The sequence below is a fragment of the Phoca vitulina genome, unplaced genomic scaffold, assembly GCF_004348235.1.
Source record: "Phoca vitulina isolate PV1807 unplaced genomic scaffold, GSC_HSeal_1.0 scaffold2, whole genome shotgun sequence".
NCBI lineage: Eukaryota > Metazoa > Chordata > Mammalia > Carnivora > Phocidae > Phoca > Phoca vitulina.
Window position 1 is genome coordinate 95,414,498 of NW_022589705.1, and position 21,312 is coordinate 95,435,809.

The 21,312-nt window shown below is 40.0% G+C and overlaps 1 protein-coding gene across 1 annotated transcript; it reads left to right on the forward strand.

Moving 5' to 3' along the window:
* Positions 1 to 7,214: 7,214 nt before the first annotated feature.
* Positions 7,215 to 20,929, forward strand: TNFRSF9 (TNF receptor superfamily member 9). Its single transcript, XM_032418617.1, has 8 exons — positions 7,215 to 7,285; positions 8,129 to 8,311; positions 9,048 to 9,155; positions 9,562 to 9,699; positions 10,363 to 10,429; positions 12,513 to 12,643; positions 13,160 to 13,294; positions 20,715 to 20,929. Exons 2-8 carry the CDS (start codon positions 8,212 to 8,214, stop codon positions 20,801 to 20,803), a joined length of 768 nt encoding a protein of 255 aa, XP_032274508.1. The 5' UTR covers positions 7,215 to 7,285; positions 8,129 to 8,211; the 3' UTR covers positions 20,804 to 20,929.
* The last annotated feature ends 383 nt before the right edge of the window (positions 20,930 to 21,312 follow it).

A 21,312-nucleotide genomic window follows, 5' to 3' on the forward strand; every position in this document is an offset into this window, starting at 1 on the left:
TGGAAATCTGGAAGAAAAGGACACAGATTCTGTAGAGGACGAAATGGACTGACATGTGACTGGAGTTATTTGGTAGATAATACAGATCACCATTAAAAAGTTCAGAAGGAGGGGACGCCAGTAGGTTGAGTGTCTGCCTTTGGCTCAGGTCATGATCCCAGGGTCCTGGAGTCTGGATCCCTGCTCTGCAGGGAGCCTGCCTCTCCTTCTCCCTCTCCCTCTGCCTGGTGCTCCCCCTGCTTGTGCTCTCTTTCTGTCAAATAAATAAAATCTTTTAAAAAAGAGTTCAGAAGGAAACAAAATCTATCTTCTGATGTTGTCTTGCTTTTGATTTGGAGGGAAAAAAAAACCTTGTATGTTAGTTGACAAAAGTTGAGTTTGTGAAATAATTGGATATATTTGTGTATTTGTTCATTATAAAAGCACTTTCCTTCCCCAGGGCTAAGGTGAATGCTGGGGAGAGGGGCCACAGGCAGAAGGTGGCTTTCAGCAGAAAGTCATAAGCTTCAGGACAACTTTGCTTGTTGGGGTGATCTTTCTTTGATCACAGTTGTCACTTGCAGCCCAAAGAACATTTCCCCTTAAGTGACCTGTGGCAATTATCTTCAGTGGAATTTTAAAAGATAGAACACGTGTTTACTTAATAATTTTTGGTTACGTGCTCTTAAATTCTTAAAAGTCAATCTGGCTTCCTTCAAAAAGTGGCTACTGTTGATTGCACTCTTCATCACATTTCTCAAAGTTGAAATCGGCTGTCAGTTTATTGGCAATCATTCACATAGATGAGCTCAAATGTGGTTTCCGATTCAGCTCTCAAACCACTGCATCGGCAGTCTCAGGCTCCGCTGCTGAGTCAACAGATCTTTTTATTCATTCACAGGAATGAGTAGCTCTTGAGTTAGTCATAACTAATGTTAAGGTAGCCTTGGAGTGAGAACAGCAGGGCTCCGGCCCTGGCTTCTTTCCCTAACTGCGGCTGTCCGGTGTGCCGAGAAAATACGCTGTCCTGGTTCCAGCCTGTCAGTGTTTAAGCCCACCTCTGCCCCATGATAGCTGGATGATCCTGAGCAAATTAGCTGACCCTCATGCCTTGGCCCCCGTCTATACAACAGGGATAACTTCGCAGGGTTATTCTGAGGATTAAAGGAGTTAACAGAGATGAAGCTAGAACAGTGGCCTGTAGTAGACACTCTAATACTGTCATTAACACTTGGCTTGGTCACTTGAATTCTTTCAGCTTCTGTTTCTTAAACACTAGAAGAGTAACAATAGTTCTTGCCTCGTAGAATTGCTAAGAGGCTAAATAGTACGCTGAGTACAACATCTGCAATGCAGGAAGCAACCAGTAAGTGTTAGCTATTATTAAGTATTAGGAAACGTTCATCAATAGTTGCAATCTGTTTAAATTCATTAGTGAAGGGCCCATAGGAGAGGAACACAGAAAGTGATAGACCATCTTGATGGGGATGGGGAGGGATACAAATTATGCAGACAGAGCTTTTGCCTAAAGGTGCAGTGACAGGATCCACATAAAGATTCAAAAGAAGAACGAATCAAAGACTAAGCAAGTTCCCAGAGCTAAAACTAAGTATTGAGTATATCTGTCTCAACACAAGACCTGAAAGGTAGCAAGGAGGCTAGGTGCAGGGCTTGTGATCCTGGGGTCGGCAGAAGACCAAGGGGCACGGATAAAATTCAGGAGTCTGTGAATTTGGATGGGGAAGATTACATCTTTTATTTTCACTAACCTCTGGCAGAAATCTAGTATTTCCTTCGATCTTGAATTTAAAAATCGACAGAGCATAGCCAGAAGCACAGTACCTATGATATCACACCAGTGGAAATCAGTTATTTTCTTTTTTTTTTTTTTAAAGATTTATTTATTTATTTGTCAGAGACAGAGTGAGAGAGCACAAGCAAGGGGAGCGGCAGGCAGAGACAGAAGCAGTTTCCCCACTGAGCAAGGAGCCCGACTAGGGACTCGATCCCAGGACTCTGGGATCACAACTCGAGCTGAAGGCAGACGCTTAACTCACTGAGCCACGCAGGTGTCCCGGAAATCAGTTATTTTCATATCATGTTACAGTTATTGCAGATATCCCAAAATACCATTTACACTCATGATTAATTTGAAATTATGACTCATGGTTAATTTGAAATTATGACAGGTATGTGTTCATGACGAAGTCCATATAGTACCACATTGCCAGTTGGCCTTTTAAATATTTGGTGAGTATATTTCAAAACAATTAGTTTCCTCTGTAATCCTTTGTATTTTATTTTACAAATTTAAGAATATTATTCCGTGAGGGGTAAGCACAGAGATCACAGGATGAAAGGGCCCTGTGCACAGAAAGGCTAGGAGTCCTTGTCAAGGGCATAGGCTCCAGAGCCAGCCAGCCAGGCGAACCCTTTGCTCCTTACCTTGACACTGGACAGGCTACCCAGGTTCTCTGCGCCCCAGTTTTCTCATCTGTAAAGTAAGGACAAAGGCTGTTGGAAGGTATACTTGGGGAAACTATGTAAACACGTAGAACAGTGCCTTGCAGGGAGTAAGCCCTCAGTAAATGTTAGCCATCAGCAGGAAAGCATCTGACGTGAGACCCAAGGAAGGGGAGGGTAAACCGTAGGCGGGGATACACACACCAGAATGATTTCCCAAGGGAGAGAGAGAAAGCAAAGGTTAGGGCATGAGGAGGTAGGCAGGCTATGAGACTGGAGTTAGCAAACTCATCCATTCATTTACTCATTCGTTCATTCAATAAAGGTTTCTTGAATGCCTGCTACGTGCGTCTCAACACTTTCACTAACACTTGGGTCTGGAGCAGGTGTAGAAATGGAACTCACATACCATATGTCTGAATATTTAAAAGTGGCAAATCAAGCTAACGATGTGTTAAATGTGTTCTGTTTTTCTACTCCAACAGAGATGTCTTCAAAATAACACTAGTAATTGTTTTTATGCCACAAAGTTGGGAAAATATCAACGGTAACCAAATTTAATTATTGCAGGTATCTGAATGTACTTGGATGGTCTGGGAATGTTTAAATGGGTGGTAAAGACACACAATCCATAAATTATTATGTATTTGCTCCATAAAATTTCTTTTTCCCTGCCTTTATTTCATTTGTCATAACTGAGAACTTCACATAAATTGTGTTTTGTTGACAGTGCTGACAAAGGAGTAAAAAAACATATATAATTGTACTCAAAGCATACAGAATTTATATGCATGTAATGTAAAATGTAAATGTAAATAGAATTTGTTTCAATTAAAATTATTTTTCGTGTTTGTTTTTAAAAAGTTACTCTACCAAAAGCTTTAAAACTATCTATTAAAATAAAAAATGATAATTGATAAATATCAAATATCTAAAATTATTTCAATATATCTGAGACTTTATTTTTGAAATGTAATTAAATTTCATTAATTTTTTTTTTGAGAGAAAACGTGCGAGTGGGGTGGGGGTGGGTAGGAGCAGAGGGAGAGGGAGAGAGAATCTCACGCAGGCTCCACACTCAGCGTGGATCCCAATGCGGGGCTCATTCTCACGACCCTGGGATCATGACCTGAGCCGAAATCAAGAGTCAGACGCTCAACCGACTGAGCAACCTAGGCGCCCCTGTTTGTTTATTTATTTAAGTCATCTCTACACCCAACGTGGGGCTTGAACTCACGACCGCAAGATCAAGAGTCACATGCTCTACTGACCGAGCCAGCCAGGTGCCCCCAACCTTGCAGTTTTCATGTTATTTACTATACGTATGCATATTTAAAAGTAATATAAATTAATATTGCAAAGAGTTCCTCAGACTTCATTTGCAACTGTTATGAATTCCATGCTAATTCACAAGGACTCCCAGAACCACAAACAGGAACATTAATAGGATCAAGAAGATGGACATTTGGGACTTTTGGAAACTATACTTGCCATAATATTCTTGCAAAATAATAGATTATATGAGAATCTGTTACATCTCAGGTATTGCAAAATAATAGACTATACAAGAATCTATTACATTCCAAGGATTTGGCTAATTAATTTGCCTTTCCCAGCCGCAGTACTCTGGGGCTCACACTGTGCCTGCCACTCTGAGGCTGTAGCTCAGTACAGAGAGGCTGTCACCATGTATTCCCAGGTCATAGACCAAGAGCTGTGGGGAAGTGTTTTCCTTTGGTAGCCTGGATGGTACGTGCATCGGGTTAACTATAGAATTTGCCTTAGCTTCCTGTGATGGTTTTATCAAACAAGAATGTGTTAAATGAACAGTATACAACTCCTTAAACACTCGAATCGAGCTGTGCATAGCCTTCAGTAGACTAATTGTGAAGTGGTTGATTTTGGGTAACACAGGCTGGTGAAGCTAATCTTGAGAATCTTTCCTCTCAGTAGAGACTTCTATGTCACTAGCCCAGCCTGAAAAAGTGAGCTAATTATTGTGCTGGGAAATGACAGACATCACTTTCAGAGGAGGTAATATCTCTGCCCACAGACTATCCAAAACGTAGATTAGTAAGTAACATTTAGTTAAATGAAAATAGAGTCCAGTTAAATGTCATGCAGCAATGTTAAACAGAGGACCATATGTAAATGAGGAGGCAACTTGGTTAGATCGTGACTTTGAAAGTGTTAGGTGATCAGCAACGTCATTTTTATATGGTATGAAACTCCTACATGGGGCCAACTCTGCTGAAGCCCGTGGAGGGAATCCCATAATCATCACAGGTAAAGTGACTCTCAGAGGACACTCAGAATTTGGGAATAAGTTCTATGGACAACCCATGCATTTTCCTTCTCTTTTGCTACTCGCCCTCGTTACTTTACTGATGACCAGCATGGGAAGCTAGGGAAGGCAAATTTTAAAGCAGTAAGTCTTGTAATAACAGTTACTGTTTTCTTGAGACCTATGTGCCAGGCATGGAGCTAAGTAGTTCATATTCATTGTTTCATTTAGTCCTCACTAAATGCGGATGAAGCACAGTGTTACTGTTTCTGTAAGACATGGTTGGAAAAATTGACTCAGGGAGGTTAAGAAGTTTGTCCAAGGTCATATAGCAGAGCCTGGATTCAATCCAAGTCAGTCTGACAGCAAAGCTTGGGCTCTTGCTCATGTGCTATACTCTACTGCTCCCATTATGTGTGTGTGTGGGCGGGGGGGGGGGGCATAATAAAATTGGGCTAAGGTAGCAAATGAAAACCAGAATGAAGTACCACCTACCAGGATGACTATAGTAAAAAAAAAATTAATTAAAAACAAAATGGAAATATAACCCATCCCAGCAAGGATGTGGAGACATTGGAATCCTTATCCATTCCTGGTGGGGATGTACAATGGTGCAGCTGCCGTGGAAAACAGTCTGGCAATTCCTCAAAAAGTGAAACAGAATTACCATACAATGCAGCAATTCTACTTCTAGGTATACACCCAAGAGAACTGAAAAAAATGTCCATTCAAAAGCGTACACACACATATTCAGAGCAGCATTATTCATAGTAATCAGGAAGGGGAATAATTCCAATGTCCATCACCTGATGAATGGAGAGACAACATGTGGACATCCATCCAGTGGAATATTATTCTGCTAAGTGAAAGAAGCCAAGACGCTGTATCAGTCTATGGATATGGAATGTCCAGAACAGGCAAATTCATAGAGACAGAAAGCAGACCAGTGGTTACCAGGGTCAAGGTCGGGCTGCCCTGGGGAGTGACTGCTCATAGGGATATTTTGGGAGTGACGAAAATGTTCTGGAATGATACACAGATGATAGTTGCACAACATAGGGAATATCAGTGAATTCCGTGAAATAAAAACTTTAAAATAGTGACATTTATGTTATATGAGGTATATCTTAATTTTTTTAAAGACATCTTCAGGTCAGGTCCCAGAAGTCCTTGAATAGTGGGCTATAGGATCCAGGTTTCCTTTGGTGGGCAACAGGGAGCCACAGAAACTTTCTAATGAGGATGGTGGTATGATAGGAGTCATGGAAACATGTAAACTGCATAGCACATAGCAAGTGTTTAATAAACATTAGCTCCCTTCTCTCTTCCTCCCTCAATTCGACACTAAGCCCCCATGACTCCTGGGGGAAAATAGTTCTTTTCTGTTTGGATCCTAAGAGAAAGCCATCTGTTTTAGTTGAAACTACTCTTGCTATAGTTCCCCTGGTCACCTTCCTGAGGGTCCCTAGCCTCTCAATGCTGGGCAGGTTCATTTTAGTGTCCCTAGAACATCTTCCTCCTCTTCCTCCCTCCTCCTCACCACCCCTTCCTCATCTCTTTCTCCTGTACTCCTCTTCCTCTTCTTCTTTTTCAATTTTTTAAGTTTTTATTTATTTATTTAAGTAATTTCTACACCCAAAATGGGGCTTGAACTCAGGACCCCGAGATCAAGAGTTGCATGCTCTTCTGACTGAGCCAGCCAGGAGCCCCCTTCTTCTTCCTTTTTTTTTTAATTAAAATAATGGTTTTCTAAAAAACCCTCATAGATCTCAACTTTACCTAAAGTTATCCACCATATAAGTTCTATGCCTTCCTTGTCTCCACTTCATTTCTCCCTCCTTCTTCCCCCATCTATTCCACATAGCAAGGAGCTCAGTAGAAAGGAATCAGGTTGCCCTGGGTTCCAATCCTGGCTCACCATCCTGCTGATTATCTGGCTAGGCTCATAGGCTCAATGTTCTCATTTGCATAATGCCACTCTAATAATAATGATAATGTCAACTCCTGGGGTTCTTTTGAGGATAGTATTCATTAAAGCGCTTATTAGAGTGATGCCTGGTACATCAGCGCCCTCAGTGAATTATGGCTAGAGCATCACTATTATTATACCAGTAGGGGGTAGGGTATGGCAAAAGTGCTGATATTTCTTTAGAAGTGGATTTCATCCCTCAAATCTCATATATGTGTAGGACGCATTAAAGGTTTTGACAAGGAGGGCTACTTTAAGTGACAACACCCTTTCCCAAAGTCATCTGAGAGATGTCCTAACAGTACATAGCTGCTTCCAAGAAATGATTTGAAGTGTCATTATCAAGGGAGGACGGGGGCTCTAGGGGATTTTGGGGTCAACAAACATCAAATGGGCGACCTCACAGAGTCGTGGCGGGAATTTCCCATGAGGCCCCGCCCCCGGCTGAGTCACCAAGCCCCTGTGTTTGACTTGCAGCGAGGGAGAGGCAGAACCTCACTGCTCTGAAGATCAAGGAGTGGAAAGTTCTTCACCAGCCCTGAGAATCTCAAGGTTTGTCTGTCTGGAACAGTCGGGGCAACAGAGTTGGGGTAAGGTTAGAAGCTTTATTCCTTTCCTCCATGTCTAGGCTTTTTGCCCTTCTAATTTCTAATAACTTTTATTTATTTTTTTATTTTATTTATTTATTTATTTTTTACAGTGTAGCTTTTTTTTAAATTTTTTTTATTGTTATGTTAATCCCCATACATTACATCATTAGCTTTAGATATAGTGGTCCATGATTCATTGTTTGTCTAATAACTTTTATTCCATAGCCTATTAAATAAAGATCAAGCACCTGACCCTAAAGAGATTTCTTACTTCTTAGTTTTGTTACTATAGGAGCTTCAAACCTCAAAATGGGCAAATATATATCTATTAAGAAAATGTGATCATGAGTTGAGCAGAGCAGTGCTTCAACATTTTAGCAATTGGGTGTTGAACTGTTCACATATTGTTCTGACAAAGGGGAAAGAGTAATGAGATATCTCCCCACTGAGCTGAGCTGTTAGGTAAGACTGACAAGATTGTCATTTTAAGAACTCTATCTCAGAGCCAGCAAAGAGCTGGCATTGTTGAAATCTCGATGCTAATGCTAAGTGTCTATGAAAGTCCCCCAAAATTCTTGTTATTGTTATTTCTGCATTTTGGCAGAACATGTTGAAGAGTGCACGGTTAGACTTTGGCAAACCTGCACAAAGCTATGTGTGTATTCATGTTTGTCTTATCATAGAAGTGTCTATGCATTTGCACCTTTTCCATAATATTCCATCATTAATTGTTTCTGAGAAGCCCCGAGTTATGGTCTTGTGGATTGCATAGGTAATGGTTGAAATGTAGATAATCCTAAAAGGAGAAACCACCTCATTCTTGGAAATTTTTACCTTTTGCAGAGTGGTATTTGTGAAACCAGCTACTTTGATTAAAACCCTTTGGAATCTGCTTTGCTCATATCTTATCTATGTGAGATTTCACCATGGGCAGTGGCTATTACAACATAGTGGCTACCGTGTTGTTGGTCATGAATTTTGAGAGGACAAGATCAATGCAGGATTCCTGTAGTAAATGCCCAGCTGGTAAGAACCAAAGTAACATGTGTGTTTGATCTGTTCTGTTGAACTCATGGTTCAGTTAGTCTAGTAGTCAGGGTTAATGAGTTCTGTTTCAGTGACTTTTTTAAAATTCATTCATTTACAAATATTTCTTGGGTGCTACATCTTAGCTGTGAATGTGGCCATGTCACTTAATCCCTTGTGCCCCAGCTTTGGCATCTGGCGATAATGAAAGAACCTATCTCATTGCTCTGCTGGGAGGATCCTATGATAGATTCTGAACAGTGCACGGCACACGGCAAGACCTCAGTAAATGTCAGCCTTATCTGTGAGGACCTGTGCTCAGACTGGGGGGCACAGCAAGGAATAAGAAGTGGCAGGGGGCTTCACAGAGTGGGGAAAAAGCAGACACATGTATTGTTAGTATACTGATGAAGGATGCTGATCTCCTGAATCCAGTCATATTGATCTCCTGGATCAATCAAGAGAAATCATGTTTTTTTTTGTTCAATAGATAAAGGAAACTGTTTTCTTTCTGTTGGTTTGTGTGATGCAATATCTATACTTTCTTATTTGTAATTCTGCTGCTATGCTAAAGGCAATCTTGCAAATGTATAATTATAAAAGTCAATCAAAATAAAGTCACTGTGACATCTAGAAACTAATCATGTTTCTTACTCTAGTTTTCTTGTGAACTTCATAATGCTTTGGGCGATTACTATGCATTGTCCAACAGTACACCTATTATCTATCTTCTTAGGTACTTTCTGTGGGAAAAACAAGGGTCAGATCTGCCTTCCTTGTCCTCCAAACAGTTTCTCCAGCACCAGTGGACAAAAGGCCTGTGACATATGCAGGCAGTGTGAAGGTATGATTTAAAAGATGTGTTCATCCGGACATGTGTTGGGACAACAGGTTTTTATTCCCTAGTATGTTGATCTCGGTGGAAAGTGTTAAGTGTTAACTATGCTGGTTCCTCTGTCAAAAGGCAGGTCCAGTAAAATAATTTGCTGTAAAAGCAATAATTTGTAGATTGAGGTTTTAAATATTAGAAGAAACACTCATTTGACCAGAGAGAAGTGTTTAATTAGGAAAATGTAAAAATGTCTTCTATAGAGATTTAAACAATGAACTTTATACTTTAAGGTCATTAGGAACATTGTAAGAGTGAGCATAGTTTTTGTGGGTTTGTTTAGGATGATTTTTATTGCAGAACATAAATTTGCTTTCTGGATTCAGAGATCAAGTGTAATGTAACTTGGGAAATTTTGTAGGTGTTTTCAGGACCAAGAAGGTGTGTTCCCCCATCAGCAATGCAGAGTGTGAGTGCATCTCAGGATTCCACTGCTTGGGGGCAGGATGCACCATGTGTGAACCGGATTGTAAACAAGGTCAAGAATTAACCAAAGAGGGTAGGTTTGCTCTTCTTCAATCTAGTGCAAGTCTGTTTATCTAGACATATGTCATTAATTTAGGTCTTGGTCCTTTGAATATAAAGTAAAACATAGATTAGTAGAACCTTAAAGTAACATGCAATGAACCACTGAGTCAAGTATATGATATTTACAAAATTATTTTTCAATCAATGGAAATAATTTGAAATCACAACATTTGTTATTCACCAGGATTATGCATTTGCATACATTCTATACATATATATACAATACTCTATGTACAATTAGAATAAAAACTTTAGTCATCTTGGGGTTTCATTTCAAGAAGCATTGTTGAACAGCCTGTGTAGATTGTATTAAGTTAATGACTTTATTATTTTTTTATTTATTTTTTATTTTTTTTAAGATTTTATTTATTTGCGAGAGAGAGAATGAGAGACAGAGAGCATGAGAGGGAGGAGGGTCAGAGGGAGAAACAGACTCCCTGCCGAGCAGGGAGCCCGATGTGGGACTCGATTCCGGGACTCCAGGATCATGACCTGAGCCGAAGGCAGTCGCTTAACCAACTGAGCCACCCAGGCGCCCTAATGACTTTATTATTACGTAATTATGTTCATCACAGGAAAAGTTATGAAATCATAAAAAACTCCCTTTTTTATTGTTGCTTTAATTTTTATGCAGGTTGTAAAGACTGTCACTTTGGGACATTTAATGATCAGAAACATGGCTCCTGTCAACCCTGGACAAAGTACGTATAATTTCCTTTTGCTTTCAAAATAGAGAATCTGGATTAACATTTTTGGTTTATTTATTTATTTATTTTTTATAAAGGTTTGGTTTTTTTTTTTTTTTATATTTTATTTATTTATTTGTTAGAGAGAGAGCACAAGCAGGGGGAATGGCAGGCAGAGGAAGAAGCAGTCTCCCCATCAAGCAAGGAGACCGACTAGGGACTCGATCCCAGGACACTGGGATCCTGACCTGAGCTGAAGGCAGACGCTTAACCGACTGAGCCACCCTGGCGTCCCTGGGTTAACATTTTTAAAGACAAAGAATGTTATCACTGAAGTTTTAAAAAATCTCTCTGGGGCACCTGGCTGGCTCAGTCGGTGGAGCATGTAACTCTTGATCTCAGGGTCATGAGTTAAGCCCCACTTGGGCCTATCAAATATAAGCATAGAAGAGCATATGAACAGGCAGTGTGTGAACAGTATGAGGTAGGAGTGATTTGATACAAAGTGGGCATTTTCTCCAGAAATAATGCCCAGAGCCTTTAGCTCAGATTTACTAGAACTTTGTTACTCTCTACCCCAGCTGTTCTGTTCTGTTTCCTTCCAATCTCTTTGCTGCCTCTTACCTTTCCTCACTGATCACTCAGCCCATCTTCAAGGGTGCAAGGCTAGCATTGAGGATGATACAAGAAGGGTAAATTATGTTTCCTACCCTCAAAAACACAACACCTACTTGGGCAAACAAGACCATCACAGAAGTAAAACAGCCAACAGCACACATGGGAATATGCCTGTTGACCTGTGTGATCAGGACCAGAGCTACTCAGAGTGTGGTCTGTGGACAGGTGCTGGTCCACGGACAGTCTGTGGTGTCTGTGGCAGGAACACTACACATTCTAAGAGTGAGCGTTTAGAAACGTGTAAGGCAATTGGCGGAGTCATATGTGTCCATCAACTCTAATAAAAATTGAGGTCTTGTATTTTGTATGCCTTTGTTCTTTTTTTCATTTGATTTTCTTACTAGAAAATCATTTTGATTATTATTTTCCATTTACATTCTTAGGTGTTACAAAAATATTGGTTCATACATGGGCGCCTGGGTGGCTCAATTGGTTAAGCGACTGCCTTCGGCTCAGGTCATGATCCTGGAGTCCCTGGATCGAGTCCCGCATCAGGCTCCCTGCTCGGCAGGGAGTCTGCTTTGCCCTCTGACCCTATCCCCTCTCATGTGTTCTCTCTCATTCTCTCTCTCTCAAATAAATAAATAAAATCTTAAAAAAAAAAAATATTGGTTCGTACAGATTGGGGAAATTTTTTTTTTAAGGTGTTTCAACACAAGTAGTTCAGAGAAGTCAATGAGTCTGCATGGAAAGTGGGATTGAACTGCTGTTGGAGGAAGAGTCGGTTTGCATTAGGTAAAGGGATAAGGGAAAAGACAGGACAATGGTGATGGTGATGATGGTATGTTGATGGGGATGATGATGGTGGTGATGATAGCTACCATTTATTGGGATGTGTGGGTCTGGGTTCATAACATCCAGCCCTACAAGTGTGTCCCTGGCGTCATTCATTTGCTCTTCACGACAGTCCTCGGTGCATGTATTCCTCATTTTACAGATGAGAAAACAAGCTTAGAGAGATTTTCTTAACTTGTCCATGGTCATTCTGCACAGAGACAGACCCTGGGCTCAAACCCTTGTCTGTCTGATGCCAACACATCATAAGGTTAGGAACTCCTAACCCTTATGCTAGGTTGTCTGTCCTTCATATATGCCAGAGATGGTCAAATATGCTTAAGAAATTGAAGGTGAGAGACTAACCAGGCAAAACAGTCTGGGGACAGTTGTGGGACAGGGCTCCCCAGCCTGGGAAGAAAGAAGAATCCAGTTAGGTGAGGAGAGTAGGGTGAATTATGGAGAACTGTGAAAGTTAGAGGAAGCCAGTCAGCCAAGTGTATGTTTGCCGTAGCATCTCTATGAACCCAGACCCACACATCTTTGTCACTAGGCTGCTTTATTGGATGGAAAATGTCAATATTTTTAATTAGAATGACCTGTACCTAAATTAATTATTTGAACTCTTTTCATTGGATGGTCTAAGCTGTTCTTTGGGTGGCAAGTCTGTACTTGTGAATGGGACAAAGGAAAGTGACGCGGTATGTGGACCAGCTTCGGCTGACTTCTCTCCAGGTACAGCCTCTGCCCCCACACCTGCCCCTGCAAGAGATCCAGGTAGCTGGTTCATTGCTGTTGAATCAGAGTGGATGTAGTATGGCTATTCTGATTGGAATCTAAATCACCCCAATGCTGTGATGCCTCATGTCTCTGCCTACGATGGGCACCTCCTGCAATCCTTCCTTGTTTTATCCTGGCATCAAGAAACCCGTCAACTTTTTTCAAGTGTTTGTCATGCAATCTGAGACACACATTAGTAAGCAGAACAAGGTGAAACTACCCAGACAAATACTACACCTTTGATAATGTCAAATTAAGGGGATGATGGAGTCCCATATTTTCTATATTCTAGAGAGGCCAAGCCATTTAATTTTTGTGGGCCTCTGGAAAAATTATTTAGGTTTTTAAAAAAAGTTTTCTTATGTGCAAGCAAGTTTATTAGGTTAGCTGGTTAGAGATGTTCAAGGCACCACTTGTCCTTGTGATTAGGGGTTTACCAATGTAACTATAAATATATGTATATTTGCAAAACTGTATATCTGCATGTATTTCTCCTTTTGCTTTTTTTTAAAGGTCACACCCCCCAGATCACCATCTTCTTTCTTGCACTGACTTCGGCTGCCGTGCTGTTCCTGGTGTTCTTTCTCGTGTTCCGTTTCTCTGTTCTTAACCATGGCAGAAAGAAACTCCTGTATTTATTCAAACAACGTAAGACCAATATAAACATATTCGATATGAGCTCTTCTGAGGCAAGGCTTTTTACAGTAGAAAGGAAAAGATTATTTTTTGGGTTAGCATAGCACAGAGGTTATCAAGCAAGGGCAATTTTGCCCCCGAGGGGACATTTGGTAATGTCTGGAGACAGTTTTGATGATCACAACCTTGGGGGTGTGGAGAGCATCTAGTGAAAGGAGTCAGAGATGCTGCTGAAATTCTACAATGCACAGGAAAACAGTTACCCACCCCCCCAAGCTCTCACCAAAATCTCTGATTTAAAGAATTATCCTTCCTGCCTTCACCCCCACCTACAATACAAATGCTTTGCCAAGAGTAGTGATGAGTAATTAGTGAGTTGCAATGAAACTGTAATCCATTTTTAAAATTTTTAGGCCATTTAAAAAAACTTTCTATTTTGAAATAATTATAGGTTTGCCGGAAGTTGTAAAGACAGTACAGAAAAGTCTCGTGTCATTCATGGGGTTACATCTTTTGTAACTAGAGCACAATATGAAAACCAGACAGTTGACTTTGGCACGTTGTGTGTGTCTAGCTGTGTGTCGTTTGGTCACATGTGTAGATTGGCGTAACCTCCAGCACAACCAATACAGAAGTGTTCTCTCACCACCAGGATCCCCTCCTGCTGGTCCTCTGTGGTCACATATACTCCCTCCCCACTCCCTCCTGGCAGCACAAGTCTGTTTTCCATCTCTACACTTTTTTTTTCAAAGATTTTATTTATTTATTTGTCAGAGACAGAGAGAGAGGGAGCACAAGCAGGGGGAGCAGCAGGCAGAGGGAGAAGCAGGGAGCCCGATGCAGGACTTGATCCCAGGACCCTGGGATCATGACCTGAGCAGAAGGCAGATGATTAACCGACTGAGCCACCCAGGTGTCCCCCATCTCTACACTTTTGTCACTTAGAGAATGTTATATAAATAGAAGCATGCAATATATAAGTGGATTATAAGCATGTGACCTTTTCAGATTAGCTTTTTTCACTCAGCATAATGTCACTGAGATCCACCCAAGGCATGATGTGCTTCAACGGTGGGCTCTTTTTTTTGTTTTGTTTTAACCGCTGACCAGTGTTCCGTGGCATGGTTGAACCTCAGTTTGTTTGACCATTCACCAACTGAGGGACATTTTGATAGTTTCCAGTTTTTGACTATTGCATATAAAGCCTTTGTGAATAATCGAGTACAGGTTATGTGTAGACGTAAGTTTTCACATTGCTAACATAAAAGCCCAGGAGTGCAATTTCTGGGCCATATGGTTTGTTGCTTTAAGAAACTGCCAAACCACTTTCTGGAGGAGTTGTACCATTTAATGTTCCACCAGTGGCATATGAGCTATCTTTTCTCTTCACTCTTGCCAGCATTTTGTACTGCCACAGTTTCTTACCCAGCTGTGCGAAGAGGAATACAGTGATAGCCCACTGTGGTCATTTGCCTTCCCCTAAGGGTCAAACATCTTTTCACATACTTCTTTTTTTTTTTTTTAAGGTTTTATTTATTTGAGAGAGAGAGAGAGAGAGAGAGCACAAGCAGGGGCAGGGGGAGAGAATGAGGGAGAAGCAGGCTCCCCATCTAGCAAGGAGCCCGACCCTGGGATCATGACCTGAGCCAAAGGCAGACGCTTAACCGACTGAGCCACCCAGGCGCCCCTCACGTACTTATTTTACAACTGTGTATTTTCCTCAGTGAAAGGTTCTTTCGTGTCTTTGGTCTATTTTCTAATTGGATTTTTGTCTGTTTTACTGTTGACATTGGAGAGTCCTTGATACCTTCTAGATGAGTCCTTCTGCAGGTGTGTGGTTTGTGTTTCTGCCCACTCTGTAGCTTGCCTTTCCCTCCTCTTCATGGAGTCTTCTGCAGAGAAAAAAATTTTAATTTTGATAAAGTACAATTTGCCAGTTTTTTTCATTTATGGAGTCATGTCTGAGAACTCTTCAAGTCCTGGATTGCAAAGATTTTTATTTTCTCCTTTCTCAATGTTTTACATTTAAATCGTGGTTTATTTTTAGTTAAGTGTTGTATAAGGTGTGAGAGGTTTAGGTCAAGAATTTTTTTTTTTTTTTTTTTTTTTTTTGCCTTCGATGTCCAATTGCTCCAGTGTCACTTGTTGAAAACATTATCCTTCCTCTACTGAATCGCTTTTGTGGCTTTCTCGAAAATCAGCTAATTATACTTGTGCGGGCGCTATTTCTGGTTTTTCCCTTTTGTTCCACTGTTCTGTGTGTTTATTCTCTGCCAGGACCACACTGTCTTGATTACTGTGGCTATAAAACAGTTCTTGAAAGTAGGTAGAGGGTAGATGGATTTTTCCCACTTTATTCTTCTTTTTCAACATTGTTTTAGCTATTCTACTTCCTTTGCATTTCCATATAAATTTTTAGGACAATCTCATCTGTATCTACAAGAAGTCAGCTGGGATTCTGATAGCAACTGTGGTAAACCTGTATATTAATCTAGTGAGAATTGATGTCTTTACTATGTTAAGTATTTATGTCTTAACATAGTAAAGACATTTCTTTTATTTCTTTTTCTTTTATTTCTTTCATCAGCATTTTGTGGTTTTCAGCATACCAATCCTTAGCATGTAAATTTTTTTAAGAACTGCAAATGGTATTTTATATTAAATTTTGTTTTCCAGCTGTTCGTTGTTATTCTATAAGAGTATAGTTGATTTTCATAGATTGATCTTGTATTCTGTGATCTTGCTGAACTCACTTATTAGTTCTAGGAGCATGTTATAAACTCCTTGGGATTTTACATGGACTCATCTGTAAATAGAGACAGTTTCATTTTTTCCTTTCCAATCTGCATTTCTTTTTTTTCTTTTTCTTGACTTTATGTTAGCTAGAACTTCCAGCACTATGTCAAATAAAGTATGGTCAGGGTGAATATCCTTGCCTCACTTCTAATCTTAGGGAAAAAACATTCAGTCTTTCACCAGTAAGTATGATGTAAACAATAGGTTTTTAGTAGATCTTTTTTATCAAGTTGAGGAAGTCCCTCCTCTATTTCTAGTTTTCTGGTGTTTAATTTTGTCAAATGCTTTTTCTGCATCAATTGATATGATCATGTGACTTTTCTTCATCAGCCTAAGATGGTGGATTACACAGATTCGTGTTTGAATATTGAACCAGCCTTGCATCCTTAGACTAAATTTCACTTGGTCATGGTATATAATCCTTTTTATATATTGCTTAATTCTATTTGTTAATATTTTGTTAAGAATTTTTGTAGCTACATTCACATGAGGGATAGTGGTCTATGTTTTTTTTTTTTCTAGAATTGTCTTTGTCTGGTTTTGCTATCAGAGTAATACTGGCTTCCTCAAATAAGTTGGGATGTGTTCCTTCTTTATTTGCTGGAAGAGATTGTGTAGAGTGATGTTAATTCTTCTTTAGATAGTTGGTAGAATTCTCTAGTGAAACTATCTGGACCTGAAGATTTTCTTTTTGGAGATTTTTTTTTTTTTTTTAATTTTTTTATTGTTATGTTAATCCCCATACATTACATCATTAGTTTTAGATATAGTGTTCCATGATTCATTGTTTGTGCATAACACCCAGTGCTCCATGCAGAACGTGCCCTCCTCAATACCCATCACCAGGCTAACCCATCCCCCCAACCCCCTCCCCTCTAGAACCCTCAGTTTGTTTTTCAGAGTCCATCGTCTCTCATGGTTCTTCTCCCCCTCCGATTTCCCCCCCTTCATTCTTCCCCTCCTGCTACATTCTTCTTCTTTTTTTCTTTCTTAACATATATTGCATTATTTGTTTCAGAGGTACAGATCTGAGATTCAACAGTCCTGCACAATTCACAGCGCTTACCAGAACACATACCCTCCCCAGTGTCCATCACCCAGTCACCCCATCCCTCCCACCCCACCCCCCACTCCAGCAACCCTCAGTTTGTTTCCTGAGATTAAGAATTCCTCATATCAGTGAGGTCATATGATACATGTCTTTCTCTGTTTGACTTTTTGGAGATTTTTAATTACAGAATCAATTTCCTTAATAATTGTAGGACTATTCAGGTTATTTACTTCATAGAGAGCGAGTTGTGATTGTGTTTTTTGAGGAATTAGTCCATTTCCTTGAAGTTGTGAAATGTATGTGTTTAAGTTATTCATAGTATTCCCTTATTATCCACTTAATTCTCCAAATATATTTGTGAGCTTGTGTATTTCTCCTTTCAGTTTTGTCAGGTTCAGCTTCACTATTTTTTTTTTAAAGATTTATTTATTTATTTATTTATTTGACAGAGAGAGACACAGCGAGAGAGGGAACATAAGCAGGGGGAGTGGGAGAGGGAAAAGCAGGCTTCCCGCTGAGCAGAGCCCGATGTGGGGTTCGATCCCAGGACCCTGGGATCATGACCTGAGCCGAAGGCAGATGCTCAACGACTGAGCCACCCAGGCACCCCCAGCTTCACCTATTTTGCAGCTTGATTGATGTACACATATTTAGTATTGCTAAATACTGGGTAAATACTGGTCTTCTGGGTAAATTGACTTTTTTAAAATTGTGAAAGTTCCCTCTCTGTGCTGATAATTTTTTTTGCTCTGAAATCTACTTTATCTGATATTAATATAGCCCTGCTTTAAAAAATTAATATATACATGGTATACCTTTTTGCATTCTTTTATTTAAACCCAACTACATTTTATATTTGTTTTTTTATAAAGATTTTATTTATTTATTTGAGAGAGGGAGAGAGAGAGTGTGTGCATGAACATGAGTGGGGGAGGGGCAGAGGGAGAGGAAGAGAGAGAATATTTAAAAAAATTTTTTTTATTATTAACATATAATGTATTATTTGTTTCAGGGGTACAGGTCTGTGATTCATCAGTCTTACACAATACACAGCGCTCACCACAACACATACCCTACCCAATGTCCATCACCCAGCCACCCTATCCCTCCCACCCCCCTCCACTCTAGCAACCCTCAGTTTGTTTCCTGAGATTAAGAATGAGAGAGAGAATCTTAAGAGGACTCCACACTGAGTGCAGAGTCAGACACAGGGCTTGATCTCACGACCCTGAGATCGTGACCTGAGCTGAAACCAAGAGTCAGATGCTTAACCAACTGAGTCACCCAGGCGCTCCCATTTTATACTTGAAGTGAATTTCTTGTAGACAATATATAATGGTCACTCTACTAATCTCTGTCTTTTAATTGGTATATTTAAACCATATATATTTAATGTAATTATTTATATGGTAGGGCTTAAGATACCATTTTATTTTTTCTTTTCTGTTTGCTTTCTCTGGTTTTCATTTCTCTACATTCCTGGGATTACCTGAACATATTTTAGAAATCCACTTCGATTTACCTATGGTTTTTTTGAGTGTATTTCTTTGTATAACTCTTGTCGTGGCTGCTCTATTTATTATACATAATTTATCTATCTGCTAGTATCAACATTATAACACTTTGAATGAAGTATAAAAATATTACCTCCCTTTGCATCTTTTTAAACTCCTCCAATTTATAATATACTTATCTTAAATATTACCACTACATACTTTGAGAACCATATTAGACACTGTTATAATTTTTGCTTCAACTGTCAAACATAATTTGGAAAACTCAAGGGAAGGAAAGTTTATTGTATTTACCCATATATTTGTTCATTCCTTTTTTCTTTATTCCTTCCTGATGTTCCAAGATTCCTTCTTTTATCACTTCTCCTCTATTTAGACAATTTCCTTTTAGCCATTCTTTTAGGGTAGGCCTTCTGGTGACAAATTCTCTCAATTTTTCGTCTGAGAATGTCTTGATTGCCCCTTCATTCCTGAAAGATATTTTCACCAGGTATTGAATTTGGGCTTCCAGGAGTTGTCACCGGCCCTTCTGGTTAGACTGGGCTGGAAGACATTCTCCACAGCAACTGGAGCTGTGATTCAGCTCCTTGCCTGGGCAAACCAGGCTCTATAGTGGGCAAAACTCCTTGTTTGAGGGTCTGAATCAGGCAGATTTGCACCCCATCAGCTTCCCTAGTCAGGGTGAACGCTCAACTTGGCTCTGCAGATAAACAAAGCTACTGGTTGGGATTGCTACTTGGACTCTGCAAATATGTACTCAGTCTGCCAAGATCTGTGTGCTGGTTGCTGCAAGCTCCTCTCCCTTCTGCAACACAGTCAGATTCCCAGTGGTTGGACGCTGCATGTTCCCCTGCCTTTCCTGTGGTGCGAGATCAGACTAGGAGCTCCCATAAAAGGACCCAATGCTGGGAGAAGCTGGAGGTTCCCTTTGGGTCCTCTTTTCCCACTGGAGGAGCCAGAGGCTTGGGGAGACCTGTCTGTGTGGTGCTGTCCTGGCCTGCCAGAGGGGCAATGTGGTCAATGGTAACTCCTTCTCTTACCCTCTTAAAATAGTCTGTCTTGGTCTTTGTGATGCAGAGGTGGGTGCTCCAGCTTCATCCCCATGTTCTAGGGTTCTGTCAGTGGTGTCTTCTTCTTGAATAGTTGTTAACTGTTCTTATAAAGGAGACCAAAGTTGGGAACAAACTATGTTGCCCTCTTGTGATGTCACTCCCCTTGGTTATTTTTTTTTTTTTACAGCAAAAAGCTGTAATATTAAGGCAGGCACTTTTGCTTTGTCGGGCTATAAAAAAAAATCTGTTTAAGATGAAAAGTTGCTCAGGGCTGGGTGGCTCAGTCAGTTAAGGGTCCAACTCTTGATTTTGGCCCAGGTCATGATCTCAGGGTCCTGAGATTGAGCCCACATTGGGCTCCACACTCAGCACAGAGTCTTTTTGTCCCTCTCCCTCTGCTCCTCGCCCTCCACCCCCTACTTGCACACACACACACACACACACACACACACACACACACTCTCTCAAATAAATAAATAAAATCTTTTAAAAAAAGATGAAAAGTTGCTCAGCAGTAACACAAATACTTCACCCTAACGTGTAAAAGGAAACCAGGAAATTAATGTACAAATCAATTCTTTAATTGCCGATAGATAGAAGTAGTGGGAGTATTTTTAATATCTTGGTGCCATAAGCATTTCATTCAAAAGAAACTGTCTAGTGTGTAATCTGAGTAACTCTCAAGACTAAAATCCATACTGCTGAATTGAAACTATGGTTACATTTGGGATATGACTAATTTTGTGCTATAGCGATTCATGCTCAAGTTTTTAGCCATCGTAGAAAATAAAGAAAATCGTTTTTCAGGACCAATAAGAGTAATTGGTAAGAAGAAATTGTAAATAATCCTGAGAAAAAGCTCCTACTTGCTATTATCTCTCTTATTGATAAACTTGTTCAAATTAGAGTTGAGCATGGTTGTGACTTAGAGATGTCCTGTGACTGTGATTTACAGAAACTGGATGTTAAATGGCTAAAACAAACAACAAAAGATAAGTTGTTTTTAAATTACTTTTCAGCATTTATGAGACCAGTACAAACTGCTCAAGAGGAAGATGCCTGTAGTTGCCGATTTCCAGAAGAAGAAGAAGGAGAATGTGAGCTGTAAAGCAGAAACCCAAAACTCCACTGGGACTGTCTTGAGAAGAATCACAGGAGAAACATGAATGATCCCACCATCATATCTTTTTAAATTGAAGACACTGGTCCTAGATAAGACTCAGGATTACCCCCAAGTTTTCTCAAAATACTGACAGGTTGGTCTTTAAAAAATGTACCCCTTTTAGCGCATGTATGGGACAGAGCTTGTGGGAAAGGGGCATTTTCTAGATAATGCTTAATAGGCTTCAGCTAGTTTGTTTTTGAAATCCAAAGAGAATTATACTTAAAATTACATCACGTAGGCTAATGGCCCAGCTAAAATGATAGTTAAAAATCAATTCCATTTTGTGTGTGTGTGTGCTAATATAACATATGACAAAAAGCCATAAGATGCAGGAAATACCCCCAACCAAATTTTCCATTGGTTCAGATATTCAAGACAATGAGCTCTACTGATATGAGGGGGGAAATTATGACAGTGCCCAGATTTGAGGTCAAGGGAAAAATATCTCAGAC

Coding starts and splice junctions, on each gene's coding strand:
- TNFRSF9 (XM_032418617.1), top strand. CDS start 8,212: ATGGGCAGTGGCTATTACAACATAGTGGCTACCGTGTTGTTGGTCATG. Junction 9,700..10,362: donor TCAAGAATTAACCAAAGAGG/GTAGGTTTGCTC, acceptor ATTTTTATGCAG/GTTGTAAAGACTGTCACTTT. Junction 10,430..12,512: donor TCCTGTCAACCCTGGACAAA/GTACGTATAATT, acceptor GGATGGTCTAAG/CTGTTCTTTGGGTGGCAAGT.